This window comes from Oncorhynchus clarkii, chromosome 1 (assembly GCF_045791955.1).
Source record: "Oncorhynchus clarkii lewisi isolate Uvic-CL-2024 chromosome 1, UVic_Ocla_1.0, whole genome shotgun sequence".
In the NCBI taxonomy this organism is placed as follows: domain Eukaryota; kingdom Metazoa; phylum Chordata; class Actinopteri; order Salmoniformes; family Salmonidae; genus Oncorhynchus; species Oncorhynchus clarkii.
In genome coordinates, this window is record NC_092147.1 from 50,379,011 (window position 1) to 50,394,678 (window position 15,668).

The following is a 15,668-nucleotide window of genomic DNA, read 5'->3' on the forward strand; positions in this document are numbered from 1 at the left end:
AGCTGTGCTCTGTGTGGGGTCAGGCTGACAAGCGCCCCAAGGCAAGGAATCTGGTGGTTGATAAGTGGAATATGGTATGAAACGAGAGCCAAGAACCTCCTCTCAGTCTTTCCCGCCCAATACCTCAGAGACAGGTTGGCAAATTAGCTTCAGTGTGTTTTCAATCCCTCTTCAAAATCAGTGACTGTGCGATATATGTCAAATGTAATATTTTGAGTGGGGATTTACACTGAGTATACAAAACCTTAATAATACTAGCTCTTTCCATGACAGATTGACCAGGTGAAAGCTATGATCCCTTATTGGTGTCACTTGTTAAATCCACTTCAAACCAGTGAAGATGAAGGGGAGGAGACAAGTTAAAGAAGGATTTTTAACTCTTGAGACGTATGTGTGCTATTCAGAGGGTGAATGGGCAAGACAAAAAATGTAAGTGGTTTTGACCAGGGTATGGTATAAGGTGCCAGGCGCACCGGTTTGTGTCAAGAACTGCAACGCTGCTGGGTTTTTCACGCTCAACAGTTTCCCGTGTGTATCAAGAACGGTCCACCACCCAAAGGACATCCAGCCAACTTGACACAACCGTGGGAAGTATTAGAGTCAACATGGGCCAGCAACCCTGTGGAACGTTTTCACTGCCTAACGAGCTGCAGTAATTAAAAAGCAAAACAATTTGAGTTTAATCAATGCTAGAAGTTGTGCTTTAAACAAAGACACATACATGGTCTGAAAAATGCTGCTCAAAATGCTGCCTAGTGTGGCAGCCCCCCACACCACTCCAAAACCTGTATATACTTGTGTCTTTCGGAGGGGTACCTCGTGTGCAATTGACCAATAAAGTGATCCTAATCTTAATCATTATGGTGGCTTCAGAAATGTAGAACTCTGCTGCCATCTGGTGGTTCATAGAATAGAACCACCACAGTATTTTAAAACAGGTCAATAACAAAGTATTACTCAACGTCTCTCAATCTTATAGATGTGGTCAAGCCTGACTTACCTCATCCCTCCTTGACGGCCCATCTGAGAATCAACTCTGGATCCCCTGTAGTATGGATCCCTGTAGTCCTCCTGCATACAAAGATAGAGCATGTGTTGAAAAGTGTGAATAATACAGACTGCTGAAAAAGACAATCTCCTGATAATCAACATACATTCAACAGCTAGGCTACCACCTAAAATGGTCCGTTTTATATTAGTCCAACTGCAAAGAAAGTAAACTAAATCGTACTTTTCTGAGATCAATATGACAATGGTCATGATAAAGCTTTACCGACCTGTCGGAGAGATGGGGAGTTCCTCCCTCGGATGCTCCCTACCACGTCACCATGGTATCCACGATCACATCCTGTGTGAATGTTGTCGCTAGGGTATCCTATCTGGTCATCGTCATGGTAACTTTGAACGCCACCATACCGCTTGGTTTCATATTCAAATTCTCTGTCATATTCTTGCTCCGGTCTTGTCACAGCAGTCCTCCTCTCAACAACATTCACAACTCTCTGGTACGTTCCCTAAACAAGAAGCATTACAACATGGATTAGTTTATTTCAAAAACACAAGTGCAGAGAGACAATCTACTCTATGCATGAACGAATAAGTTGTACATCTATTTACATTGACAACTCCATGAAGGATGGTCGATGGCCTAATAAACACTCAAGTGATGACAATACATACGTGAAAATAATCGTCACCGTCTGCCCAAAGAGTGCATTGTACAAAGTGCTAGAATGACCAATCACTTACCGCTCTCTCTGAAATATGCTCATCGGTGGCCTCTCTGATTCGGCTTCGGTCTCGCCTGTACGCCACTGCAAGTAAGGGACAACAAGCATACAATCACAGCCATGACAATAATTAACACAAGGGGACGCAAACTAAAATGTGTTAATTGTCCACAAGTAGCTGTCATTTCAAACAAGTATGTAAACTAATGCGGCGTTCACATAATGTCGGAGTAATCAGAAGTTCGGAGTTCCGACTGGGAAGTTTCACTTGAACGACCCTCCAAGTCATAATTACAAGTGGGGAAACTCAAAGAAAATGTTGTTACAAGTGTTGTCAAGTTGTGACGTTTCGCCGCTGACCTTTCAACTTTTTTGACCAAAAGAAGACAAAACGGGTTTGAGGAGCAGGTAAAAGTAAAAAACTTCTCATTCCTCCTTCATATGGCAGCGACTGCTAGTCAAAACAGTTATTTGGGCTCCACAGGAGCATCCAGGAAGTCTGGAACGAGTAACGCAGTCAACGAACCTCACTGACTGTGCTCTTGCGATGGGTTGTAAAAATCATTGGCTGCAGAGCAACTCGGCTGTCCTCAGAACTGGATCATTATAAACAGATTCACATTTTCGCCTCCTCCCTTATTAGGCTTAGGCTACTATAGGTGTTGTAGGTAGGTTGCATGTTGCTAGAATAATATGGATATAGGCCTAAGCCAACAACGCATAATCTTTTTCACAAGCTTTACTCAGCTGTAGCCAAAGTTTTTTTTATTTTCTTCTCCTCATTAGATTTTTCCATCTTGGCATTGTTTGCTCAATTTCACTTCTTGTGGCAGAACATACAGTTGAAATTTACCTTAGACAAATACATTTCAACTCAGTTTTTCACAATTCCTGACATTCAATCCAAGTAAAAACTCCCTGTCTTAGGTCAGTTAGGATCACCACTTTATTTTAAGAATGTGAAATGTCAGAATAATAGTAGAGAGTGATTTATTTCAGCTTTTATTTATTTCATCACATTCCCAGTGGGTCAGAAGTGTTCATACACTCAATTAGTATTCGGTAGCATTGCCTATAAATTGTTTAACTTGGGTCAAACATTTCAGGTAGCCTTCCACAAGCTTCCCACAATAAGTTGGGTGAATTTTGGCCCATTCCACCTGACAGAGCTGGTGTAACTGAGTCAGGTTTGAAGGCCTCCTTGCTCTCACACGCCTTTTCAGTTCTGCCCACAAATTTTCTATAGAATTGAGGTCAGGGCTTTGTGATGGCCACTCCAATACCTCAACTTTGTTGTCCTTAAGCCATTTTGCCACAATATTAGAAGTATGCTTGGGGTCTTGTCCATTTGGAAGACCCATTTGCGACCAAGCTTTAAATTCCTAACTGATGTCTTGAGATATTGTTTCAATATATCCACATAAATGTCCTTCCTCATGATGCTATCTATTTTGTGAAGTGCACCAGTCCCCCCTCCTGCAGCAAGGCACCCACACAACAGGATGCTGCCACCGCCGTGCTTCAAGCCTCCCCCTTTATCCTCCAAACATAACGATGGTCATTATGGCCAAACAGTTCTATTTTTGTTTCATCAGACCAGGCGACATTTCTCCAAAAAGTATGACCTTTGTCCCCATGTGCAGTTGAAAACCGCAGTCTGGCTTTTTTTAATGGCGGTTTTGGAGCAGCGGTTTCTTCCTTGCTGAGCGGCATTTCAAGTTATGTCGATATAGAACTCGTTTTACAGTGGAAATAGATACTTTTGTACCCGTTTCCTCCAGCATCTTCACACGGTCCTTTTCTGTTGTTCTGAGATTGACTTGCACTTTTTGCACCAAAGTACAGTCATCTCTAGGAGACATAACACGTCTCCTTCCTGAGCGGTATCACAGCTGAGTGGTCCCCTGGTGTTTATACTTGCGTACTATTGTTTGTACAGATGAACGTGGTACCTTCAGGCATTTGGAAATGGCTCCCAAGGATAAACTAGACTTGTGGAGGTCTACAATTTTTTTCTGAGGTCTTGGCTGATTTCTTTTGATTTTCCCATGATGTCAAGCAAAGAGGAACTGAGTTTGAAGGTAGGCCTTGAAATACATCCACAGGTACACCTCCAATTGACTCAAATGATGTCAATTAGCCTATCAGAAGCTTCTAAAGTCATGACATCATTTTCTGGAATTTTCCAAGCTGTTTAAAGGCACAGTCAACTTAGTGTATGTTAACTTCTGACCCACTGGAATTGTGATACAGTGAATTATAAGTGAAATATCTCCAACCTAAGTGTATGTAAACTTCCGACTTCAACTGTATTTGTCACTCAAAATAAATCTGTGAATGAGTATAGCATAGAATCCAACTTTCATAATTATTCCCATAGAAAGCTGCAACTTCAGGACAATAAACACTTTATAGGAATAATTTGGAAATTACTCTTCATAACTTTAATTTGTCTTAATGCTTTCAAGATATATCAGTGAGTAGGATTAGGCTTTTAGTCGTTTGGTTCGTAATGGCAAGGAGGGATTTTTTTTTCCAGACTTGAATGCATGCATCATTTGTTTAAATACTTTGCTCAACTGTAAAGTTTGTTCAAATTTCTCATTAGATGTGTATCTCTCTCATTAAAAAAACTTTCAAAGATTCACTTATTCAATGTTTGATCATGAATACGGCAATACGGTCACCACGACAGCCCTACTTGCGTGACAAGAAGCTGTAATCCTAAAGTCGGCAACTAAATCCTTGACGTTTCGCCTGTGAACTGTTAAGTAGGAGACAGAGTTTGCACTGAGATCAAGCTAGCTAAAATCCTATTGGTTGAAGAATTGGTCCGACTTCAAAAGCAACTAAACACAATCATGTCGGAATACCCAGTTTCCCACAAGCACATGAATGCCTCATTAGATAGTAACTTTGTGCAGTGTGTACAGGCAGTGTAGTGTGTGCACTAAGGAGACTTAAGTAACGTTTATACTCTGACAAACAGATCGCAAATCAAACTATGAAAGTATCTGAGCTAGGCATCAGGGTTACAGTATGACTGTCCCTTCATATTGTGCACACTGATTTTTCAGTTACTGTAGTGGAGTGTGGGAGAGCTGTAGCTAACTTACTCCAAGTTGCTGAAGGGCTCCTCGATGTGGGACTTGGAGAATGTAAAACCTGCAAATATTGATGAATATTTAGGAATTATTGAGTTGTCTATGGAGTGTATTGACACAAATGTGGTTGATATTCAAAAACTAGGATACAAGACACAGTACGAAAAATTGCACATGTAAAACAAAATCAACTGGGGCATATTCATTACGACGTCTCTTAAACAGAAGGACCTACCTGAATTACCGCTGGGGTGTAACGTTAATAATTACGGCACACAATTTCTAACGACAGAATTCAGGCAGCTAGGGCCCTCCGTTTAATTACGTTTGCTTCAGTTTAAGAAACGTTTCGCAACAGAGTCTGTGTAATGAATACGACCCTGACGAATAATAATGTTTCTATATGAACATCCCAAGTCAATTGCAATGATAGTGTCTCTAGCTAGTAATGTACAAACAATTGGATAGATACTGAAGTTAGCCTAGCTAGCTTGCAAAGAGATGCTGTCCAATGCTAGCTAGCGTACACTGAAGCTGTTGTTGCTAGGGAAAACGAACTTACCAGCTGAACGTGCTGTGTATTAAAAGGTAGTTTTGCACTTTTTGCGATAAAGTGGTTGATTTTTTTTATACAGTTCCAACCCTTTCTGCATGTGCAACATTTGACAACAAACACCACGAGTAAAATTCAACCTCTTCCTCGTCGGTGTTTGATTGGCGGAGTGCAGTATGTTACGCGGGGTTTACCGCCGCCTATCTTCTTCTTCGACCTTTTTGTCTTCGGCGGCTGTTGGTGTCCAAAGTTTAACACTCTTATACTTAGCTTGAATAAAAATATATATAATAATAAAATAAACAAATACCCTACCATCTAACACTATACTCACAATTTTATTTATTTTTTATAATAAATAAATAAACATCATACTCCACAATTTCAAAATATTTTGGCCTACTTCGGGCCAACAGCCTGAAAGGACGGGATACCACCACAAATACCTCTGCAGCTGCCACCACAACCTCAATTTTCAGAGACTCTAACCATTGCTATTAAAGCTAAAAATCCAATCTGACTGAAACATATATTGGGGTGGCAGGTAGAGCCTTGGGCCAGTAACTGAAAAGTTGCTGGATCGAATCACTCAGCTGACAAGGTAAAAATCTGTCGTTCTGCCCATGAACAAGGCCGTTAACCCACTGTTCCCTGGTAGGCTGTCATTGTACATAAGAATTTGTTCTTAACTGACTTGCCTAGTTAAATAAAGTTTTTTTTTAAATCACTTGTTGGTTTATCCTTCTGTACTGGTAGAAATCTTTGCAGGATCCCTCCCATCTCCCTCTACATTCTTCATTGCCTCAGCATTTGACAACTTCTGCACTACTCTAACCCTGGAAACATGAACCTGCATCTCGCACTGAACATTTCTGATCCCCAGCCCCATGGGCACCCCTACAATTAACATATACCGCTACGCATTCCTTTGTCTCATGCATGGCATATCAATATCTTCTGCACACTTCTCACACCTAGCAGATTGCCTCCTACACACTGCTGCCACATGCCCATAAGCTTGACAACTGTAATGTATTCGGCACAAAAGCTCGTACATGATAACTTATATATCCTTTGCCGGGCAAAGACTCAACTTCAAAACTCAAACCGCCAACTTTCGTTACAGAATCTGTCTTTTCCCCCGAAACGAGTTAGCCGAAACCCCATTTCGTCATTGGTCAACAGCATGAGTGTGGTGATTGGATAGAGTCAGAGAGCCTCAGCCAGGCGTGTGCGGTCAAAAACGGGTTAACAGACAGAAGGGCTTTAATCCAGATACATCACAGGGACTATGTGGTAGTGAGAGGAAGTCCAATTGGAGAGGCATTCTACACAGTTTTATAAAATTGCGTTGTTTAGAAAGACTAGCAGGTCAAATTGAGCTTGTCCACACAGATACTTCACAGAGGAGGCGTTCCCTAACGGAAATATGCAAATACATGCTAAAAAGCCCAAATAGGACCTCGCTAGCTTGTGCTTGGCTTTACCTACCTCCTTGCTTGTTCTGCCCAGTATGCTTTATTTGTTCCCACTGTAAACGACACAGATTAACTGTCTTGGGTTAGTTATAAACATCTTTGGTACCGTCAAAAAGAAAACCCTCATCCGCACACCTATGGGTACCCCCCCCCCCCCCCCCACACACACACACACACACACACACCAACTGATTAATGGAATGCTGAATGTTTTAATTATACTTTTAGTTGTACAATATTTTAGTTGTAGTTAATACAAATATTGTTGTTGATCATTTTAATGTACGTAATGAAGGAGTAAGTCAATTTAAAGAGTGGCTACAGAAGATGCAAGACTCAGGAGTCATTTGGAGGGTTGCTGTCACAAAACCAAGTAAAGGACAGCATGTGCTTTTTAAAGTAAGGCCACATCACGAACACTGTCATGTCACACACAGTCTCACTCTCACTCACTCACTGACACACACATTTCTTGTTTGTTTAGTCTTGCTATTTATAGTATCCTATGCAATCCCAGTAAATAGTTTTGCTGTTTTGAAGAAATTAAAAGAATAAACTCCATACATTTTGTTCAGACTCATTGTAAGCGTCAATACAATGTTGCCGTCAGTTCCCAAACAGCCAATGACAGATGACTGTCCATTGTCAAACTAATTAATTACTGTATGTAATTATAAACAAATTATGTAACAACATTCCAAACTTGTTTAACATTGTCTAGTCCAAATATGGCACGATTACGCTCTATGTGTCGGTTTGCGACGCTTTCAATTGGGGACTTTTATTTTGAAGGCAAACCGCAAACTCAACACCGAGGACGACGATCACCGTGACCATGGCAACGGAGTAAACAAAACATTTCAACGTGTGAAAAGCATGTATAAAACGTTTTTACAGTCAACAAAAATGATTTACCCAAAAATAGATTAGAAAACAATTGTGTGTATTGTTATACGTTATTCTGTAAACCTGTGATGTAATGTTAGACTGTTAATTAGCTAGTTAGTGTGGCAAACTAGCATTTTTTTTATTTTTTTTGGCAAGCTGATACTTTTTTTCTTATTTTATGAAACTTTTAAAAGTGTTTAAAAATATGTGGAATTGTAATTATACGTTCGAAATGCATATTTAGCAAAGTACATAACTCATGGCGCGTTCAAGATAACCGGGGACTCGGAAAAATACGAGGTGAAATCATGACTTCTGTGATTTTCAGGTTGGAGCTCGAGAAAGAGGCCTGAGGTCCGGAGTTGGAATTCCGAGATGGATGACCATTTGAAACGAATTTTTGCAGTTGGAACTGTTTTTTTTTCGAGTTCCCAGATGTCTTCAACAATCTGAAGTCGGAAATTAGATGTTTCTGAGTTCCCCGTTTTTGTGAACGCTGCACAAACATGTTACGTTGTGTCGAGCGTGGGTAATGCGAATGCATCTCAACCAATAAAAACGTGTGATGGGCGGGACCGGTACGTTTAGAGTGCGTCGGCGAGGGGTACTTTGAGTGCCTTGAGAGAGTGATTGGGTAGGCGTTGCCACGTGATCATCATCCTTCCACTGGAGTTCTACGACAGCAGAGAGCGGCGTTGGTAATTTCCCCGTCAAATTAATCTATATTGAGTTCAAACAAATAAAGGTTTTATACGATGGGAGACAAGAAGAGCCCCACAAGGTAAAATTACATATTTATCTAGAAAAATGACCAGAAAATGTGATGAACACTTGTAAACATAGGATACGACCAATGGATGCGTAGCGCTAGCTACATTGTAGCTTCATGGCGGCTGACTGGCTCTTTTATGCCGGGGCCACCGTGTTTCAAATAGAAGAGTTTTACCTCGTAAATCTGACCATACGGCTCAAATGAGAGTAATTTGTATTGTTGTGTTTTTGTACAAATACACATCAATGAATGTTACCTAAAATGGCTATGCTGACAGTGTCGCTCCCCTTATCGTGTGTGTGTGTGTGTGTGTGTGTGTGTGTGTGTGTGTGTGTGTGTGTGTGTGTGTGTGTTTTGAAGGCCGAAGCGGCAACCCAAGCCCTCTTCTGACGATGCCTACTGGGACTGTAGCGTATGTACTTTCAGGAACACTGCCGAAGCTTTCAAGTGTATGATGTGCGATGTCAGAAAGGGAACGTCAACACGGTAAGAAGGGTTTCCACTGGATACCACAGCCACAAGTCTAAATCTTAACAATTTATGAAACATTTGCTTTTTGGTCTTTATTTGAGGTTAGCAGTGTGGTTGAGATTAGGTTTAAAATCACATTTTAAGAACATATATTAAAGAAATATGCTGGTTTATAACTTTGTGGCTGTGGTAACTAGTGATGACTTGGAAGAAGATCAAAGATGATGTCCAGACAGTTTGACTTTTGGATGTAAACCTATTGTGCAGATTATTCATAAATCATTCTAATTGTTGCCTAAATTCAAGTGGTTGTTTTTGAGTGAGACATTTCTATTATGGGGACATTATTTGACAGATGCTATGGTGTAGTTCGTCTGACAGATTGTGTCAAAGGTTGTTTTTATCAATGAACATTTCTCAAGATGTCCGGAGCCATGCACAGAACTTAACCCACTGAGCACAAATGTCAGGTGTATGCATTCCTGTACCCTCAATATGTTGTCGCTATGCAGCATTTGTCTATGTGCAGTGTGCTTCCTTATGATAGTTTTTCCCCCATACATACAATTCACCATACACTAGAAATCTAGAAAAATGAGTCACAGTGTGCATAAATATGCAGTGCATATATGTATGTACCTGCTGCTCATTGCCTAATAACCAATATTAATAATCACTAATCTGTTTCTAGAAAGCCTCGTCCTGTCTCCCAAATGGTTGCCCAGCAAGTCACTGCACAGTTTGCTTCACCCACACAACCCAAAAAAGAGAAGAAGGAGAAATCGGAGAAAGAGAAGAGTGAAAAGGAACCAACACAGAAAAAGAACAGCCACAAGAAGACGAGGTAAGGAGGGAACTGTTTGAACAACATATTCGCAAAGATACTATGAAGGTTGGCAAATATTTTAATCATCTCATTTTATTATGATTATTACGTTCTATCAAAATAATTAACAGGTTCCAAGTGACTATCCTACTAGCCATACTATTGACTCTCAGCCTGTTCTATTAATGACAATATACAGTGGGTATCATTACAGTGGGTATCAGTATTCACCCCCTCTGTGTATTTTTCACATTTTGTTGCGTTACAAAGTGGGATTGAAATAGATTGTTTTTATTTATTTATTGATAAAGAATAAAGATAAGTACAAGGATAAAGAACACAAACACAAGGACCACAAGAAGTACAGGGAGCGTGATAAATCAAAATATGGCAACAGTGACCATAAGGAGTTCTCGGAAAAGAAACCCAGAGAAAAGGAGCGAATAAAGATACACTATAATGTTGAAGTGAAAAGAACATTCACAAAGTGTGTACTAATATTTATTTATTTTTATAACAGCTATATAGACTTTGCTTAAGTATTCACCCTCTTTGTTCAGACAAGCCTAAATTAGATCCGGATTAAACAAATGACATCCCGATACATACACTACAGATCAAAAGTTTGGGGTCACTTAGAAATGTCCTTGTTTTTGAAAGAAAATCCCCTTTTTTTTTGTTGTCCATTAAAATAACAGGAAATTTATCAGAAATACAGTGTAGACATTGTTCATGTTGTAAATAACTATTGTAGCTGGAAATGGCAGAATTTTTTTTTAATGGAATATCTACATAGACTTACAGAGGCTCATTACCAGCAACCATCACTTCTGTGTTCCAATGGCACGTTGTGTTAGCTAATCCAAGTTTATAATTTTTAACGGCTAATTGATCATTATAAAACCCTTTTGCAATTATGTTAGCACAACTGAAAAGTGTTGTTTTGATTAAAGAAGTAATAAAACTGTCCGTCTTTGGACTAGATGAGTATCTGCAGGATCAGTTGTTTCGATTACAGGCTCAAAATGGCCAGAAACAAGGTACTTTCTTCTGAAACCCGTCAGTCTATTCTTGTTCTGAGAAATGAAGGCTATACCATGCGAGAAATTGCCAAGAAAATGAAGATCTCGTACAACGCTGTGTACTACACCCTTCACAGAACAGCGCAAACTGCCTCTAACCAGAATAGAAAGAGGAGTGGGAGGCCCCGGTGCACAACTGAGCAAGAGGACAAGTACATTTCAGTGTCTAGTTTGAGAAACGGATACGTCACAAGTCCTCAACTGGCAGCTTCGTTAAATAGTACACGCAAAACACCAGTCTCGATGTCAACAGTGAAGAGGTGACTCCGGGATGCTGGCCTTCCAGGCTGAGTTCCTCTGTCCAGTGTCTGTTCTTTTGCCCATCTTTTCTTTTTATTGGCCAGTCTGAGATATGTCTTTTGCCTTGCAACTCAGCCTAGAAGGCCAGCATCCTGGAGTCGCCTCTTCACTGTTGACGTTGAGACTGGTGTTTTGCGTGTACTATTTAATGAAGCTCGAAGTTGAGGACTTGTGAGACGTCTGTACGAGATCCTCAGTTTCTTGGCAACTTCTCGCATGGAATAGCCTTCATTTCTCAGAACAAGAATAGACTGACGAGTTTCAGAAGAAAGTACCTTGTTTCTTGCCATTTTGAGCCTGTAATCAAAACCACAAATGTTGATGCTCCAGATACTCAACTAGTCTAAAGAAGGTCAGTTTTATTGCTTCTTTAATCAGAACAACAGTTTTTAGCTGTGCTAACATAATTGCAAAAGGGTTTTCTAATGATCACTTAGCCTTTTTAAAATGATAACCTTGGATTAGCTAACACAACGTGCCATTGGAACACAGGAGTGATGGTTGCTGATAATGGGCCTTTGTACACGTATGTAGATAATCCATTAAAAATCAGCAGTTTCCAGCTACAATAGTAATTTACAACGTTAACAATGTCTACACTGTATTTCTGGTCAATTTGAGGATATTTTAATGGACAAAAAAAAGTTTCTTTGTTTTTTTTTTAACAAGGACATTTCTAAGTGACCTTAAACCTTTGAACGGTAGTGTACATCTAAGTCCCTCATTGCATTTCAAGCAAAGATTAAACTAAATACCAGTGAGCTATTCAAAAGCCTCAAAGGGCAGTGATTGGTAGATGGGTAACAATAACAAATCAGACACTGAATATCTCTTTAAGCGTGGATGATGTATTAAATCACCCAGACAAATCAAAGATGCAATCGAACTGAGCTGCAGGACAGGAAGGAGACTACTCAGGGTTAAGTTAGTTTTGACTTAAATCTGCTATAATGTCAAGACTTAAAAATTGCTGTCTAGCTATGATCACCAACACCTTGGCAGAGCATAAATAATGTGAAAATGTCTTAGATTTAGGGCTCACATGCTGACCAGACCAGACACGTCGCGTGCGCCACAAATGTAGAAATCCATGTTATTCAATTATTGCGCCAACGAGCGTCTACGATGCCAAGGGCTAAAATAGAACTCCTATTTCTGACGCAGATTGCGCTTCAAGTCCTCTCTCTCCCATCTCTCATTGGTTTATAGAAGCAGGTACCCACGTGCCATCTCCTCATTGGTTATACCCATGTGGGTGATTGAAAGACGAACTGTTTTGCCGGTCGTGGTGGTAATACTATGAAAGTTTAGATGCCGATCACCATATAAGTTCAAAGATGAAAAAGCCTGGAAGGAGGAGAGATGACTAGAAACGATTCAGTTGGCCGTTTTATTTGTGGATTAATTGTTGGAGTAGAGGACCTTGTGCATTTCAGGTAAAATAACAACTCAATGTTTATATCCCAGGACAAATTAGCTAGCAAGTGCAAGCTAACTAGCTAAAATGCCATGCATGTTTAATGCTTTTCGGCCTGTCCCCAAATTAATGTCATTGGTTCAGAGTTTGTTTTGATATTTTAACCTGCGTGTCATCATCGCCTTTGGTGTAGGGGGACAAAATAAATGTATGCACGATAGCTCACGATGGTGCACTCGCGCAGCCAGTTTGGGTTCCGTGTTAGAATACTTAGCACCTCTGATTTGTAATTTGTGCACCGATTTTACTAAGGCCGAAACTTCTTTAGGAAAACAGCCCTAATGTTGGAAACAAACCTCATTATGTTGTCATCCAGAGTCGCATTTAATTTATTTTCCAAGCTATAGCACACTATTTTACAGCAGGTTTTTAAGGACCCACCCAAGATTGGTCTGCTTCATGTATTCGTTTTTTGCCATGGAAACTATTTTGAAATACTAGTATCATTCTGGGCCTAGATTTTACGTGTAGGGGGTGCGGGCGGGCAACTCGGTATTAGAAAGATGTCTTTAATATTTTGAGAGTTTTGTCTAGTTCTTTGACAATTTACAATTAAATACATTCCAATCCCACTTTGTAAGACAGTAAAATGTGACTAAATCCAAGGGGATTTACGATACCTACTATATATCCATCCATACTTCTCTGTCCCCATCCCAGGCCCAGGTTAAAAAACGTGGACCGGAGCAGTGCCCAGCACCTAGAGGTAACGGTGGGTGACCTGACGGTCATAATCACAGACTTTAAGGAGAAAACCAAGCCCGCCTCCACTCCTTCCAGTGCCGCCTCGGCAGACCAGCACAGCCAGAGCGGCAACACCAGTTCTGACAACACTGAAAGGGGGGTGTCCCGGTCGTCCTCGCCGCGGGGGGAGGGGTCCTCAGTTAACAGCGAGAGTCACTAATCTCCCTCTCTCTCCCATTTCCTCCCTCCTCACCTAACATAGTCTTGTGGAACCAGACAAGTGTGTCTCTGAATATTGCATACAAGTCTGGCATGCAAGATTACACCCAACGCTACATACACCCTTAGGTTTCCCCCATATCCATCTCCCCACACTCCAACCCAACATTTCAACATGCACACATTGTAAAAAAAGAAATAATAATAAAATAAAACGTATGTATTATGAGGCTGGTGCTGAGAGGACGCTGTGTATCATCAACTAATTGGTTTCAGCCAATATCTGGGTCGTGTTCAGTCGGCAGCAAGCAGAAGAAAATTGACTGAAACTGGAAGGTAATACCTGGACTTATCCAATAAATAAGAAACGATCATGTTTGTTTTCTGTTGCACAAAGTTTTAAAACATTTTGTTATGGTGTGCCCTAATGAAAACGACCATGGCCTGAGTGAACTGAACTGAAGCTGGGTCTTGACTGTGTTGAATGAACCCTGCCTTGCATGCACAGCTAGCTGAGTGATGCCACAGGATCTGATGGTATTTACTTACAACACCTCAGTGTTATCGTGTCATCCCTCATCACACACTTAGTGGTTGGTTGGTTTCTGTCTCTTACCAATGTGGACTATTGCAGAATAAGAGAGTGCTTTAGCTACAGAGGAATACGAATATGCATTATGAGTAGGGTTGCAAAATTCTGGTAACTTACCCAAAATCCAAAGGTTTTCCAGAAATCACCTGGACGATTCCCCGACTCAGAGAATAAGTAGGAAATTCAGGATTCCTCCAACTGAGAGAACTGTAAAACCTAGGAATTCTGGCAAAGTTACCCAAATTTGCAACAACCCTAATTATGAGAGAATAAATGTGAAGCGAGTGGTCCATCTCTTGATTGTAGATTGACAAAGATTAATTTTGTTAGCAGCAGATTGCACCTGCTGGCATATGGTGTACATTAATTAATGAGAAGCTATTGGACCAGTTTCTCAGATACAGAGTAGTCCTTGAATAATCACTTTGAATGGAGAATCTCCATATAACATTCTTCTTAGTCCAACAGTCGGCTGAATCTGTGTCTGGGAAACAGGCCCATTGTTTTATAAAGCATTTCAGTTTGGCCAAAATTTTACTGCACATGTTACTGAATCATATCACTGCTTTATGTTACTGGTTATAGCCAGCCATGTTGTCATATGTACATCAATGAGCATCTCAATTATTGCGTTACTATTTAATGTTTGATTCAAAATTGAGAATATTGTTAAGAAGTATGCTTCTCTTCCACAGTTTGTAGAGTCAAGCATGCTGTCATCCAACAGTGGTTTATATTGAAAATATGAAATAAAACTAAACTGATAGGTTCATCAGTCAGACGTGAGTTTCTTCCATTTGTGCTCAGTGGATGGCAGATGGGTCTTAACCATATACTTTTATGGGTGCGTTTACACGGGTAACCAATTTCAGATATTTTTTTCCATGAATTGGTCTTTTGACCAATCAGATCAGCTCTGAAAAAGATCAGATGTAAAAAATAACAATTTAGTGGAAGAAACATCTGAATTGTGCTGCCTACTTAAATGCAGCCTAAGCTCCTCACAGGAGACTATTTGGGATATTCATGGATAGCCCTCATTTTTATAACCTATTTACAAGTACTGTATCTACTAGAGTCTGGATAACTTGACATGCTTGGGAATTTTGTTAGAAATTGGTCTTTATGGGCCTCCTGAGTGGCTCAGCGGTCTATGATTCACTGCGTCGCAGTGCTTGAGGCACAGACCCGGGTTCGATCCCAGGCTGTGTCCCAACCGGCCTTGACCGGGAGTCCCATAGGGCGGCGCAAAATTAGCCCAGCGTTGTCTGGGTTAGGGGACGGTTTGGCCCAGGGGGCCAGGACCTTCAACCTTCGTCTCTCCCGAGACCGTACGGGAGTTGTAGCGATGAGACAAGATAGTAGCTACTAAAACAATTGGATACCACGAAAATTAGGGAGTTTGGTGGGTAATGTTTCAGAGGACGCATGCCTCGCCCAAGCATGTTGGAATAGCAGGGATGAGACAAGATTGAAAAAGGTGGTAAAATAA

At 40.6% G+C, this 15,668-nt stretch overlaps 2 protein-coding genes across 2 annotated transcripts in view; one reads left to right on the forward strand and one right to left on the reverse strand.

Moving 5' to 3' along the window:
• LOC139408468 (periphilin-1-like) overlaps window positions 1-5,546 on the reverse strand; it is a 33,835-nt gene extending 28,289 nt beyond the window's left edge. The window contains exons 1-5 of the mRNA XM_071152398.1: window positions 5,397-5,546; window positions 4,847-4,895; window positions 1,750-1,814; window positions 1,278-1,514; window positions 1,001-1,071 (exon numbers count right to left, since the gene is read on the reverse strand). Of these exons, the coding sequence (XP_071008499.1) occupies window positions 1,001-1,071; window positions 1,278-1,514; window positions 1,750-1,814; window position 4,847 (374 nt within the window). The 5' untranslated portion in view covers window positions 4,848-4,895; window positions 5,397-5,546. The remainder of the gene's footprint in view (window positions 1-1,000; window positions 1,072-1,277; window positions 1,515-1,749; window positions 1,815-4,846; window positions 4,896-5,396) is intronic.
• Window positions 5,547-8,382: 2,836 nt separating this feature from the next.
• LOC139408473 (YY1-associated factor 2) lies at window positions 8,383-14,946 on the forward strand. Its single transcript, XM_071152412.1, has 4 exons — window positions 8,383-8,534; window positions 8,886-9,011; window positions 9,688-9,840; window positions 13,342-14,946. The coding sequence occupies exons 1-4, from the start codon at window positions 8,509-8,511 to the stop codon at window positions 13,583-13,585; spliced, it is 549 nt and encodes a 182-aa protein (XP_071008513.1). The 5' UTR covers window positions 8,383-8,508; the 3' UTR covers window positions 13,586-14,946.
• Window positions 14,947-15,668: the final 722 nt, after the last annotated feature.